This window comes from Drosophila navojoa, chromosome 3, assembly GCF_054131105.1.
Source record: "Drosophila navojoa isolate 15081-1374.11 chromosome 3, UAZ_NAV_1.0, whole genome shotgun sequence".
In the NCBI taxonomy this organism is placed as follows: domain Eukaryota; kingdom Metazoa; phylum Arthropoda; class Insecta; order Diptera; family Drosophilidae; genus Drosophila; species Drosophila navojoa.
This window is the reverse complement of record NC_142891.1, coordinates 22,397,456-22,412,853: the sequence shown is the minus strand read 5'-3', so window position 1 is coordinate 22,412,853 and position 15,398 is coordinate 22,397,456. Positions and strand designations below refer to the sequence as shown.

Genomic DNA, 15,398 nt, shown 5'->3' with positions numbered 1-15,398 from the left:
ACAGGGTGTGTGTATGTGTTTGATTAACTGTATCAAGTTTTATAAACTCTTTTAAATAGTAGTATATCCATAGTTTGCTTAATTTAAGTTAATTTATATTCCTTTTGTATAACTTGTTCTTTTTCTCAATTTATCAGTTTTGGGTCAGTTATTAAGAAAAGAAAATTAATTTGGTTATGCAAAGAAAACTTAACAGTTCTTGGTGAAAGTATTTAAAGTAAAGTTTAAGATCAATATTCAATATTTACATATTGATTTGTATATATCAGCCCGAAGTCTTATGTAGCTAAGAAATATTCATGCTGACATTGAAGTACAGAGTAGGACTATAACATATATAATTTAAATTATTTAACTTTTCTACATAATTTAATAACAAAAGTATTTTCATTTTATATTCTTAGTTTGAGTTTTATTTTATTTTTTTTGGTTTTTAAAATTTTTTTACTTATAGTAAAATGTTTTCGTTTTCCAGTCTATTTTTGATTTAAATTCCAACGGTCTTACATTTTTTTTTTCTGTACAGATAAAGTTAACTTAAAATTATATTTGAAATTTTAATTTTAATATTTTTTTAATTAAAAATGAAAGAGAATAATTAAAATTTTGTTGTAGAATTTCTTTAAATTATTTAACAATATTTTAACAAAATAATAATATTAAAAAAAAATAATAAACAAAATATAAAAGAAAATGAATAAGTATTAATAATTGAATAAGAATTAATATTTAATAAAATATTTAACATATTAAATTAGCGTTAAAAAAAAAAAACACACACACAAAATCAGTTTTTGTACAAAATGTACTAAAGTCGAAATATATTTAAATAGAAGTTTTCACACGTGAAATTGCTCAAATTGAGAAAAGTTCAGTACAGTGGAATAGTTTCAGAAGCTTAAAGGCTTAACGAAATACTTCTCTGTTCATTTAGACTTTAATTTGTATATGTATTTTCGATAGCTATTTATATGTAGTATTTGCTATATGTCATTATCTATGGAGAAGTAGTAGTAGTAGTAGTAGTACACGTAAAGGCTTTGCTTTATTTGAATTCGTATTTCTGGCTTACCAACTAACCTAGGCTAACACGCACACACGCACAGACACACAGACAGAGGCAGACAGAGACATATACAGATGTATTAATGGAATACTTAAGTTTTGTTAGTTGAGCTGAAATTGCTGCACAATCCACATCCACATCCATATCCGTTTCCATATCCTGGCATTACGCTTACAGCTGAAACATCATTTTTAGCTACAACTTAACTATTTATTTTTATAATACAACTTTGCCGACGAGTTCCGTCGCGTTGGCTGCACCACTGCCACCGCCCGGTCCAGCGCCGCTGCCCGTTGCGACCACGGCCAACGCATTGTCCACGCCCACTTGGGAAGGCGATGGCTGCTGCTGCTGTTTGGCTTTCGCTTTATCATGCACGTACATCGCGGCAAGGGCATTGAAACGTGGACCCCAATTTTGTAAATAGTTAAAGTCTTGATTCTCATCGTCGGTGCCTGTATGAGTGGGCATGTATGAGTGGGTTTATTTCAGTGTCAAGGTAGTTGTCCTTGTCGGCTGCTCACCTGATGCCAACGAGCTGAGCGATTCGGCAATGCTGCCGCTGCCCTCGAACGTGAAATTGCGCAGGTCGTCGAAGGGCGGCGCATTGGGATCCTTGTCGATGCGCTGCTTGCGCTCCTCCATCAAATAGGCCACATTCAATTCCTGCCCAGGCGGCAGCAGTGTCATCACAGGATCTAAAAGCACAGAAGGGTTCAAATCGGCTTCTCTTTATCTCCGTCTCTCTCTCTTTCTCACTCTCTCTCTCTCTGTGTACTCACATATAATGGGCATCTTACAGGCGGCTATGTCCGGTGGCATTGTGCCGCTCTGCGCACTGATTGGTATTTGTAGTGGGGTTATATCGAATGCCGTCATATCATCCTCGCCGCCGCCCTCATCCTCATAGCTAATCACCGTTTCGCGCACATCCTTTTCCGTTCCGGAGCGTTTCTTCTTCTTGGTGGTTTTACGTTTGCGATTGTAGAGCACGAATATCAATGCGAGGACTGCAAGTGAATCGGAACATTTTATTAAAGCATTGCTAGAGATTTCAGTTGCCTTCAAGTTTTTTCAAGGTTTTTTCTCTGAAGAGTTATTGTATTTTTGGGGATTTTGTGCAGGCATATTGAATAAAGTTTGTTAGATTGGAATTGATATATTGAAATATCATATTATATTATATATATAACGAAACAAATTCCTGCAGTTGGATCTTCAGATCTAGAGATCATTTATCTTTTAACTTATGTTAGCTAAAATTTCTTTTTTTTTTTTTTTTTCATTACATAAAACATCTTGGTCATCAATCAATTAACATTTTGAAACCCTGAACTCATCCTTTATACTATTATTAATAGAACTGAATGAGAATCATTTACTAGAATCATTACTTCAGCTTATATTTTCACGTTTCATTTTGGCTATCAAATTGTTATTTTATTATTATTATTTTTTTTTCCTCAGCAAAAGTTTCTAAAAACTTTATAATCAAAATAAAATAACGAGCGTGGCACAAAACTATCTTCTATTAGTTGCCAATTATATGTTGGCAAAATCCTTTATCCATTAATGCTAAAACTTAACGGTTAAATAAATTAGAAGCTCCAGAGATACTTTGCGCTCTGTAGCAGAATCAGATAATGAACTGGTTTCAGTTGGGGGACGACTCGCAGTGCTTGATAATTGCGAGACTAAAACTTTGCGCACAGTCAAAAGGAGACACAAAAAAAAACTTGTGTGAGAGAGAGATAGAGAGAGAGATAGTAGAGAGAGCGTACACATATGCGACATTCCATGGCTGTGAGTATTGCCAGCTAGTCGGATTACCAGATGAAGAAAAACAACGAGCATTTCGACTGTACAGAGAAAGTTGTTAAGTTCTTTCGTTTTTGCCGGCTTTTTGGCTTTTCGGTTAGAGTTTGCTTAAGCAGCATAAAGTTATTAATAAGTCTCATGCTTTCCGATTCCTTTGGCAACATTTTCTCTACGCTTTTTTTTTTGTTTTTTCTTTATATTTATTTTTGCTACTGCTATAAACAAGCAACTGGATGGGACGAGGCGTGGCTGTGCGCGATTGCAAGTGCATTTTATCATTTGCGCTTCGGTTGACAGCAATATTAACTTGGCTATTTCGGGGAGGTTCAGCAAACATGACAGTCAAGTAAAAATAATTAAAACTCTGAGCAGCTGGTGGGCTTGCTGGCTGACAGTCAGAATGCGGGTTAGCTCTTCTTTCTTGCAGCTTTTCTCTACACTTTTGGTTAAGCGGATTCATTAGTTGGCCCACAATAACTGGCAGCTGGCCGACGAGGCAGCGCCAAGCCGAAACTTGGCCCAAAAAAGATCATTAATAATAGCCTAGGGTTTAAACATTTCAGCACTTCAAAATCCAGCACTCCCCATCACAGCGCATGCTAGTTATCATTACAGTTATTATCCGCAGAATGCTATTAGAAACAGGAGTATTCTATTAAACTAATACTCTGAACAATCCATTATCATTAGCGAGCGTGTACAATGGTATTTAGTTGCCATTTGCCGTCTCATTTATACCCAGTGCTCTTTCGGTGTTTCTTTGGTATTTTCATTATCTGATCTTACTTACATACCTTTTGCTTCGATATACATATATCGATTTCAATTAAAATTGAACCTAGGCTCTAGGGCTCAGTTTTTTTCTATGTGCTTTCATATTGAATATCGGCATAACAAAACAAAAATCTAAAATTTGAGAAATGGAAAAAGTGTTATATCGATTTTAATCGATTTTGGAGACTGTAAGGCTTTATTAATTAGGACCAAGAATAAATTCTCATGCTAATAGCCTATACATCTAGGACACATCCCAGGACACAAAACTGAAGACTTCAACTCACATACATATCGACATTTCGAACATTTCCAATAGACAAGGAGTATGTATCAAGCCTGTCTACTCAAACGTCAAACAGTTCCATGCTACCTTTTCGATTGCCCTTTTGTTGGGGCGCAAAACTTTGAACATTTTTCTCTAGATTTAATTAGCATCATTAAACGTAAATGGAGTTGTTGTTATGGCCACAGCCACCACCGACACCAGGAACACCACCAACACCACTGACATTTCCACAGCCGGCAGCCGACCGTCGACTTTTACCTTTTGGTATTTATTTCACATTTTCGCCCTACCGCCGCTTAGACAGACAGATAGATAGATAGATAGACTGGTTGGCAGGCACGCGAAAACTCTAAGAATCGTTCCAAGCCGTTAACGGCGAGCACCGCATTTCAATTTCGAATTTGGTACTTGGGGTTAGTTGTGCAGAAAAATGGATGTGCTAGAGCAACAGAAGCTAATCAATGCCAGAAATTTTAAGCGAAAAGTTCTTAAAAGCAATTACGAAGGGATTGTCTATGTTTTGGCTTCTATTGAAGTCTAAATAGGTAAAATTCTGATATTTAGGTTTCAATTATTGAGGATTTGACGATTGACATTTTTGGTATTGAGACTTAAATACCAAGAAAAATTGTGAATATTATTGAAAAATGTTTTTAATTTATATTGTAATAAAATAACGAACTTGAGAAATTTGATATGTTAATAGTTTAACCCAGTTACTATATAAAAACAAAAAAATAAATATACATAAATATGATTTGTAATATTTTAAAAAAGTAAGGAAATCTAAATTTACGATAATAAAATAAGTAAAAAAAAATAAAGAAATAAATATTGTAATTTATAATAAAGTAAAATAAAAACGGATATTTTTTTAAGAAAGAAATAAATATTGTAATTTATAATAAGGTAAAATAAAAACGGATATTTTTTTAAGTTTTTATTTCTAAATATTTTAAGTAACTTATACAATAATCAATCATTAATAAAAAAATATTTAATTAAATACACACAACTTTTTTAAGAAAATAGTTTTGAGGTAATACAAAACCTTCAGAATATTTTAAATAATCATAGAAATATATATATTGATTTTTTCATGTTTTTTTTTTCATGTATGTTTAAACATTCTGTAAAATATTTAAGTTTAATATCTAAAATCCATTGAATTTAATATAGGTTATTTTAGACGTTTTTTTCTGTTCATTTTAATAGTTTTTGTTTGTTTTTTTGAGCATGGAGATAGAAATACATTTCTCAACAACAAATTTTACATTTAAACATGTTTCGTATTTTCAATTATATTTTTCTACATCTTTCTAGTTTTATTAATCAATTACAACAGCGTTGCATCTCTGAGTATGTTGAGCATCAAAAGGATATCCAAATGTTTCCTTTATGTCTGCTAAAGGATATGGGCCATCGACACAGAAATGGCCAAAGCTAACTTGAGCCAGCGTTTTCTCATTTTCCCCAATTGTTTGTGTTATTAGACCATTGGGGTCAATGCCGGGTCAGGCATACATACGGCCCACCCGCAACGGCACAATGGACTCTACGAGTTAGCGACTATATCCAAGTATAAACAAGAATTGCAAGGAAGCGAACGAAGGCAGGGAGGAAGCACAAAACTAGTACACTTGTAAAACAACAAAGCGTGTCCTGTTCTTTGGGCTCCTTTGTTTACACTTGGCTACAGTGAACACAAACACAAACACACACATACACAAATAAACGGGGGCTTAGTTTTTCTTTTTCCAGCTGGCAGAAAAAACTTCTCATGACCAGGTCGGGTCAGTTGCGCGGCGTGGCACAAAAGCTCATCAGCAGGAGGCAGCGATGCTTTACTTTGTATTCCTTTTTTCTTCCTCTTGCTTCGCTCATTTTGTTTTGTTTTTTTTTTTTTTTTTCAGCATTTATGTTTGTTTTTTTTTTTTTTTTTTTTTTTTTTTTTTTGTGTTTTTATGCCTGCAGCCGAGTTGTTCCCTTCTCAAATTTTATGCGAAAATACAGTTCAGCGATTCTGAGATTACAGCGCACCGAGCACTGGGAAACGAATGGGAAAGCACAAAAAGCGTTGACTGTAAATAATGTTAGATAATTATTTAGTTTGTTTTTGTCTTTACGCCACTTAAATGCAACAACAACAACGACTAACAGAAGGCAAAGTGCCTACAGTGAAACGAACTTGTTGTCAGTTTCTTGAAATTTGCACTTCATAAACGCGCTGTCCGCGTGTGCGTGTGTGTGTGTGTATGTGTGCGACGAGCAGCTTCGGCTGTGCGGCAGGACATTCGTTTGCGTTTATTTATTGCGCCTATTTTGCGGTTTAGCGGTTTTATGGCCAACGCGGCGTATGCGTACTGTGTGTCCAGCCGGCCCAACTGTGTAATTAGCTGGCCCGAAGCTGACTAATTAGCTTAAGGTTGTTATTGGTATTGTTATTGTTGTTGTTGCTATTGTTGCCATTGTTGTTGCTGCAACTAGAAACCGCACGCCTTTCGCTCATTAAAACTAGCCCTCCTCCGATTATGTGCGTGGCACAGCCTTCCTCTTAAATATGGCTTTTAAATAAATTGCCTACGGGCAGTAAGGCAGAGAAAGGGAGATATAGTGAGAACGAGAGGGAGAGGTAGAACGAGCAAAATCTCGGCTCTGCTCTGGTTTCAGACACCAGCTAAAAGAAAGCTCAGCTAATTGAAAATCCCTTTTGGAATCGTAAAATGAGTCGAGCAGCGTGCAAACAAAAATAAACTGTCGTATATTGCGTATACGCCAGCGCGTACCATTCACATTTGTTTGCCTGCCTCTGGCCAACTCTCTGCTTTACTCTGTTTTTATCCCCCCGAACATTTTGCAAATGACCAAATCCAATTTACGCCCGCTGCAAAGTCCATTAAGTGCCAGTGCGTTCGCAAGAGCACATGGAGTATAGCTTCAATTGAAATCAAATGAAATCTTGGTCTAAAGTAAAAACTAAATCCAACAGAATGGCCAAATGCCGTTTAGACTCGGGCAGCAGTAGCATTAGCCGCAGTAACAGTAATGCCAGCAGTTGCTATATAGAGTGCTTCAAATGCGAATCGGATTTAAGTTGAAAATAAAAATTGTAGAAAATCGAGAATGTAAAAAAATATTTATATAAAAATAGTTTATGAATTTCTCTATATGTATGAAATTTAATATAGAAATTTTAATATACGAATATTAGTAAAAAAAATTTTAAAAGTTCTACTTTATTTTCGTGTTCATTTAAGAAAAAAAAGATATCTGAACATATATATTAAAATTGAATTAAAATTGTTATTGAAATCAAGCATTTTAAAAATGCCAAAAATGAACTGGTGTGCATAAAAATAAAAAAAATACTTGAAAATTTTTAGTAAACATATTTTTATTTTGTGTAAAATTTTTTTTCATAAACTATGTAATTATTTTAAAATATTTTGGATATATCAAATTTTTTAAACTAATTTTTTTGCTACTTGAATTTAAGTGAATGAAATAAATTCTGAAAAAATAACCAAATCTCAACGGATTTCGATTTATTTCCGTAAGCTGTTCTTTTTTTAAACTCAATTCTGTAAAGCTGCAAATGTATTCAGTTTTTAATAAAAAAAAAAATTGTAAATGCGAGCTGCAAAGCATCTAGTAAGCTGTGCATCGAAAAGGTCTAACACCTGCTTGGGTGGCATAGCCCCGAGACTGAATGGCAAACAGTTAGCAAAGCTCGGCTTAGACCAGATGTTCACAATGTTTTCAATTAAAACGCCAATAAAATGTAGCGAAAATAAATGGAAAGTAAATGCTCAGCCTTTTTAAATATTTTGCCAAAATGTTTTTCTGATATTTATTTTTATTTTTAGTACATTTTGTTGTGCACTTGTTAATTAGCCACGCTGGCATTTCCATTTGGCTAACAACGCATTCTGTTTGGGCAGCAAGAGGCAGAGGGAGGCAGAGGACGTTAAAAAGTAAGCAAGAAATGTGGCACTCGGCGCGCCTTCAACCAGGCAATGCAAACATTCGTTGATTTTGCACCGTTAGGGTGTGTGGGGAGGGAGGGGGGAAGAGTAGGTTATATGTATTTTTTTTTTGCCTGCTGGGATTTAAGTGCAGCGCGTCCAACCTACTGAAAATTGCATTTACATGTAAAAACAGGCAGTTGGAAGCACGAGCGAGAGAAAGAGACAGAGAAAGAGAAAGAGAGCTAGAGTGAGAGGGAGGGGGAGTGTAGGTTATGTAGAGGGCACTGCGGATGCGGCTTAAGCCGCTTAAACTGACACACATGCATGCCAAATTGCAGGAGCTTAGCGAGAGAGAGGACCCAGCTGCCTGGCTATGGCTGTGGCTGTCCCGTTACAGTACTTACTCAATATGATAATCAGGCAAACGAATATGGCGCCCAAGGCGCCCATGCTGAGCTTCAGACGCTGTCCCTCCTGCACCAGTTCACAGTTCTCGCCCCAATAGCCCTCGGGGCAAATGCAGCGATATCGCAGACGTGGCTCCAAATTGATGCACGTGCCCCCGTTCAGGCAGGGCATGTCCAGGCATTCGTTGCGATCGACACAGCCCTTGGTATCCGCTGACATGATGCGTCCCTCGCTGCACCTGCAATGACAGACCAACAAATGCAGTCAGAAACAGAAACAGAAAGAGAGAGTGTGTGAGAGAGAGAGAGAGAGGGAGAAAGGAAGTTCAGCTCTAGCGTGTCGTTTGTAAAATTCATGTTGTGCATAACTTTTTAAAAGCTCGCAACTTTTTGTTTCAAACCAACAGCAAAAGGAGCAAAAATATGTAGTTGGCCAGTTGCTGGTGCAGTAGAATTTCCCAGTTGCCCGGACCACGCAGCGCGAGCTTTCGCTGCGCATTAAACGTGTTAGTTCCGTTGCTCTAAGTCTCCCTGGCGAGCGCACTCTACGAGGGATTAGTTTATAGTTTCTCAGGGTAATCACCGTGCTTTAGAAATTTATATGAAATTATTTAAACATTTCGAATGCAAGCTAAGGCCTCATGATGATGCGATTTAGTTTTTCGTAATTAAAAAAATGTTAATATTGTATGTATATATATGTATATTTATCGCGGCCAAATTCGAAGTCATATCATTTTCAGTTATTTCAAGTCAACCAACTAATATATATTTTAAATTTATAATAATAAATTTGTTCAACAATTTTAAGAGATGGACTAAAATGTATAGATTTTTTTCAAGGATAGGTTCTTGGTTATAATTTAATGTACTTGAATGAATTTTCTATAGTATTAATATATTGGTTCTATTTTTTTTTAATGGGTTACTATTTCATTTTGATTCGAATTTAATCACTTATTGCTCTTCTCATTTCATTTTGATAATTGAATTTCTTTTCCCATTAATTAATTTCATTTTGGCTTCGCCTTTTTCTAGCTTTTCTCTAGTTCATTTCGATAAGTCCTAGATTTGCCTTTTCCACTTATTTGTGCGTCTTTTCTCGTTCTGTTTGATCACTTCAAGTCTTTTCAGTAACTCCTTTCTGCACTTCACTTACTCATTTCATTGACTCTCGCTTTGGTTGATTTTCTCCCTATATCAATTTTCTCTTGACTTGCTCAAGTCGAATCCACTTTTTCATTTCACTTTTTCAGCTTCTCTCTTTCCAAGCTGGGTAAGGTGCCTATTTGACATTTTCTTCCTTTCTCATTACTTTTTCACATTCCAAATGCTTTGCTCCTATGCTTCGCTTAACTGTTAATTTAACCTGCCATACTTTTCCCATTCCATTTGCTCTTCCCACTTGTTTCTGTCATTTACACTTTCTTATTTCTCGTGTTCCTTTCACTCGTTCAATTAATTTGCTTTTTCTTCACACTTAATATTTCCACAACTGTCTACTGGATTTTTCTCTGCACTTTGTCAGCTCATATGTGCTCTTTAAAACTTTTTTATTCCTCTTTCATATACCATCTATATTCTATGCTATAATTTTATTTCATATAGCATCAATATTCCATGCGAAATATTTAGTTTTTTTAATGATATTCATATCTGTAGAGTTTATGTAAGTATTGAATCTGTTTATGTTTATAATTTTTTTCATTAGTTTATTCAGAAATCTCTGCACTTCCATTCCTTTTATTTCTATCTCTATATCCCTAAGCCCCAAGTCCTTTTGTCATAGCTTCATTTTGTTTGCCCACAAATATTCTGCATTTAAACTTTGCTACATTTCACAATTAAGACAATGAAAATAAATCAGAAAAAAAGAACATTTAATGTTTCCTTCCATCCAAACATTTCTCTTTAAAGTCTCTTAACACTTGACATTAATTGAAATACTTATGAATTGCTCAGTTTTAAATACTTTTAACTTCCCGTGCGCTTTCCCTTTTTGCATACAAACACACGCACAATTGCAATTTGGGTCAATTCAACATATTAAAAAGTAAGTGTTGAGAGAGAGAGAGCAAAGACAGGCAAAGACTGAGTGAGAGTGAGTGCGAGTGAGATGGCAAGTGCATGTCCAACATTATTTTTCAGCAGCTGACACGATTCCAGCAGCTAGCGAGTGCACAATGAAATTCGAATTGAGGCTAAAAAGCAGGCATAATTTATGGCACATCGTGGACGACGGCCGAGATGCGGACAGGTGCTGTATGCTGTATGCTGTGTGCACTGGGCCCTGGCTCAGTGTGGCGCTATTTAAATTTGCTTAAAGTGCGAACTCCTCAATTCGTCTTACAAATGGGAGCAAAGCAGCTTTTAGCTCCGCTGATATAATGGCAAAAGTAAATGGAGCACGAAGCCGTTGGCGATAGCAGCAGCAGCTTGGCAGAGGTGTCATGATGCAGTGCTGCATGGAAGGGGTTGGCAAGTGGGAGGTGAAGTGTGGGGACGACCAGGTAGACGTCTGTTTGTACTCAGTGTGCCTTCAAAATGGAGTCACTCGGCAAAACTAATGATGTGGAAAATGTGCTCGCTTCGCCGCCCGGAGTTGCTCGCCTGCTGCTGTTTGGTGTTGCAAATGGCAGCTGCCATGGACTGCAGTCGATGTAAAGGACACAGCAGAAGCCCCATCGAAAGTCGTAAGCGAATGCAAATATATTTTATATAGAGCTACACATATATACATATATATAGATATACTTTCTGCGGTGTCGTCGACTGTCAGCGCTTGGGGTGCAAAAAGATAAAGTTGGGTGCTTCTCTGTCCGTACACGCTGATGACAATTGATATTATTTGTTGTGCGCGTTGCCTTGCGATATGTTTGCCCTGCCATCAGGCAGCAGGTGCGCTCGAATATGTCTGTGGGAATGCGTTGAAGAGTTGATGCCACAGTTAATGGAGAAATGATGTGTTTCACATGCATTACGTTCAGTTGAGTTCACCCCTACATTGGCTGCCAGTTTGTTGTTTTGTTTTTTTATATATTTTCTTTTTTTAAGCTGTCTGTTAAAATTAACGTCGGCTTTAAATGGTTTGGAATAATCAACATTTAGTTTGTTTACATTTTTTTTCTATGCATATATATTTTTTTTACAGATTTGTAGGCATTTTAAATTTGCAATTTGCTAAACATATTTTTTATAAACTTGTCAATTTATAATTTTTGTAATTAAAAATTAGTCAAATTCAAAATATGTATATATTAAAGAGATAACATGTATGCATTAAAATATTAATTTAAAAAAAAAAAAAAAATTAAAAAAATTAAAATTAAAAAAAGTTAACGTAATAATAAAATAAGTAAAAAAATTAAAATTAAAATATAAAAATTAAAATATAAACAAAAAATAATAATAAAAATAAAATCAAAATTACTTTAATATAAAACCGATTTTAAAATAGATATATAATTTTAGTGCATTTTTTAAGGAAAAATAAATAATTAAATAATAATCGAGAAATATATAATATATTTATAAGTAAATACAATAAAAATACAAAACAAAATAAAAACAAACAATACAAAAAAAAAATTATATATCTTAAAAATATAATATTACATTTTAAAAAAAATCAATAAATAAATAATAATCAAAAAATATATAGATTTACAATAAAATAAAAATTGATGTATTTTAAATAAGCAAATGTTTCAATTTCAATATTCGTTTTAAATTTTTAAAGAAATAAATAAAAGGCCTGATCAAATTGAAATCAAATATATGACTAAAAATTTCAAAGAGTTAAGCGCAACTTTTAAATTTGAAAGCAACATAATTAGTAGCGACTATGCTCCAAATGCTTTTACCCTAGTCCACCATTGAAATATTTGCATATTGCAAAGATGGGAGCTGTGATGGAATTTAATTTTAGCGTTTCCAGTGCGATTTCGCCTGCCAATTAGGGACTTGAAACCAAAAACGTCGAGTTGATTGAAGAACACAGCTCGATTTATGGTTGAGCGATGTGAGAGCAGGTGCAGCAGCTGCAGCTGGGCCGGCCAATTAGTGTAGTTGGGGTAAAACACAATTGCCATTAGACACGCACACGCACACACATACACACATACAGAAAATGCGTATAGTTAAGAGAGAATGCCCAACCCCATTTTCGAGTGTGTGAGCATGTACTTACGTGCATTCGTATTCATTCCACAAATCGACACAATCAAAGGGATCCGGGCAGATAACATTGGAGCAGGGCCGATTCGATGGGCAGTTGCGTTCCACATTCCGTGCCATTGTCGCCTGGCCCCATTGGGTGCCATTCATGGCCGGTGGCAGCGGTAGATGTTTGCCATCCAGCCTATTTGAGAAGAGTTCGTGCGCCACAAAAGAAATGAAAATGTGCATAATTAGCAAACAGTTGAGCTAGCTAGAGCAACGAGTACGACCAGCGATAGGTAGTTCTAGTCGTAGTCGCAGTCGTTGGTCGTTTGCTACCTGATATCGTCCAGGCAGCTCCTCTGGAAGTCCGATTGCACCTCAAACGTTTTCACGCCCGTATATTCAGCCTTGCCGCCCGCATAGACGCCTTCCTGCTTGTCAATGCTGAGCCACTGATGGCCCTGATAGTGAAAGGACTCATTGTAGCGCCGCGACTCGCCGCCGTCCAGCTCCATGATGGCCGCCGAGCCATACCGACTGATGCGCACCACATGCCACTGGCCATCATTGACGGCAATCGCTGTCAGCGCCAGCAGCTGCTCCTCGTTGCGCAGCGAGTTGAGATTGTAGCGGAACTGCAGCTGGCCGCGGCGCAGCTCCAGTATCGCATACTCCCGATGATGCTGATCGCTGACACGGAACAGCTCGCCGACCTGCTCCCGGGTGCGAAATCTCAGCTGCAGCTGGGTGCTAAACCGATCCGGCTCGAAGCTCAGCGCAAACTTCACATAGCTCTGCGGCTTGAAGGTGGTCGGCACGGTGGGCACATTGCAGCCCGGCCCCATCCAGCCGGGCTTGCAGTGGCACTTCGCCTGCACCAGGCTGGCCACGCAATTGCCGTGCTCCCAGCAGCGGGCCGTGTGCTCCGTCTTCAGGCACACCTCGTCCGTTTGCGGGCAGGCGGGAAAGCTGTTGCGTGCGAGCGCCGGAAAGGCGAGATCATAGTGCTCCGAGTTGTGCACCACGTTGCGTATGCAGCCATCGAAGCCCTTCGAGCTGAAGGCGTACTGCCAGTTGTACAGAGTCTGATCGAAGTGCTGCCTGTAGAGGCCGCCCAGCTGCAGGGGCTGGTTCAGGTTCAGGGTCTCGGCAAAGGGTGGTATCTGGCCGCGTGCCTGGCACGCATTGTCATCGAACTCGGGCGCGGTGCCGTCCTCCAGCTCCGAGATTAGGGCGGTGCGACAAAAGTCCACCACCATGCGCACGTTTTCCGCATCCCAAAAGATGTCCAAGCGATGCCAAATGCCATCGTCCAGCGTCTTTTTGCTCTTCACACGCAGCTCCAGGGTGCCGGAGCCAAAGTCGATGAGCAGCCGCGGATAGCCCTGTTCCAGTTCAATGGCTATGAAGTCACTGATTACGCTCTCGCCCTGCTTGGGCGGCACAATGGGCCCATTGTAGAGGATGAGGCCGTTCGGCTCGCGCGTTATGAACTCAAGGCTCAGATGCGACTCGCCGCACAGCTCCAGCGGCGGATACCAGGCCCAGCCGTTGCCCCGAAAGCTGCGCGTCGACTGCTGGCAGCGCGGCCCGCCATAGCCCACGGGGCAGGCAACGCAGCGCGGCCCGTTGCGCGTCTCCACGCAGCGTCCGCCGTTGAAGCAGTGATGCGAACGACAATTGTGATCCTGGCCAGTGAAATTTCTGGCACGGCACACGCACTGTGCACTCAGCTCGAGCCGGACGCCGACCAGAGCCGTGCGATTCACGCTGACCGTGTAGGGGCGCTTGCCCAGCTCGGTGCGTGAGCTGCAGGAGCCAGTGGGACACTTGCCACGCCCCTCATGCAAACACTCGTCGATGTGCACCATGGTGATGTTGAGGCCCACCTCCTGTTCGATCTCCTCGCGATGCATTTGCACCACACCATTGAGACGCACCGCCTTGAAGTACGGCTGCTGTGTGGCCGAGCGGGCGGCGAAGTGGACATCGGTTAGCGGATATGGCGATTGGGCGCGCAGCTGAACGCTGAAGACGTCCACATTGTCGCGATCCGTGTAGAGCAGCTCGGCCAGCTTGTTGCGAAAACGTTCCAGCTTCGATGGCTCCACCTGCTGCTTCAGCGGATTCCAGGTGCGCACAAAGTCCTCGTCGGTTATGTGGGCCAAGCGCATGGAGCCCGCCTGCTGCACCGCCTCGGCGGTAATATCACGCACTGTGACGCTCAGATTCGCTGGGATATCCTCCTGACCGTGCTCACGATCGTAGACCTGAAAGCAGAAAATTGAATGAGTAGTTAGTGTAGGAGATGTACTCTGCCGATAGTTGAGCGATAGATGGAGAATTGGAGGACAATTAGGTGACAAATATGCAATAGATAATTGATAGATGGCCGATGGATAGATTCGTGATTCGTGATATATAAACAATTGATGGACGATAGATATGCGATAGATTGACGTGGATAAGCGATAGATTGGCGACAGTTAGATGATAGCTAGTAATTAATCTATATAACTAATAGAAGGAGCAGAGGTAGGCAATAGATCAAGCCTAGTTAGTAAATATAAAGACGATATATAGGCGATAAATAAGTAATAGATTAGCGATAGACTGACATAATAGGGGCAATAGGTAGATAATTGGATAAGTGATGTACAGATGATAGATTAATGTGTGATAGAAAAGCGATATATGTATATGCGATGGATTGACGATAGATGTTTAATAGATTGGTGTGGAGGATATATTGGCGATAAATAAGTGATCGAAGTGCGATATTTGATTGATAGAAGAACGATAAGTAGGTAATAGAAAATTTATAGGCGATAGATAGAGAGATAGATATATTGTTAAATAGAAGTAATAGGTAGGCGATAGAATTAATATTTGAGATTAAAAAGCAGGAGATAGAC

At 38.8% G+C, this 15,398-nt stretch overlaps 1 protein-coding gene across 4 annotated transcripts in view; it reads right to left on the bottom strand.

Annotated features, from left to right (window-relative positions):
• Positions 1–1,020: 1,020 nt before the first annotated feature.
• Positions 1,021–15,398, bottom strand: part of CadN2 (Cadherin-N2) — a 177,801-nt gene continuing 163,423 nt past the window's right edge. For all 4 annotated transcript variants that reach the window (XM_089256938.1, XM_089256939.1, XM_089256940.1 and 1 more), the window contains 6 exons: positions 12,820–14,753; positions 12,512–12,682; positions 8,320–8,561; positions 1,849–2,076; positions 1,591–1,764; positions 1,021–1,521 (listed from right to left, as the gene is read on the bottom strand). In XM_089256938.1, the coding sequence (XP_089113064.1) occupies positions 1,283–1,521; positions 1,591–1,764; positions 1,849–2,076; positions 8,320–8,561; positions 12,512–12,682; positions 12,820–14,753 (2,988 nt within the window). In that variant the 3' untranslated portion in view covers positions 1,021–1,282. The remainder of the gene's footprint in view (positions 1,522–1,590; positions 1,765–1,848; positions 2,077–8,319; positions 8,562–12,511; positions 12,683–12,819; positions 14,754–15,398) is intronic.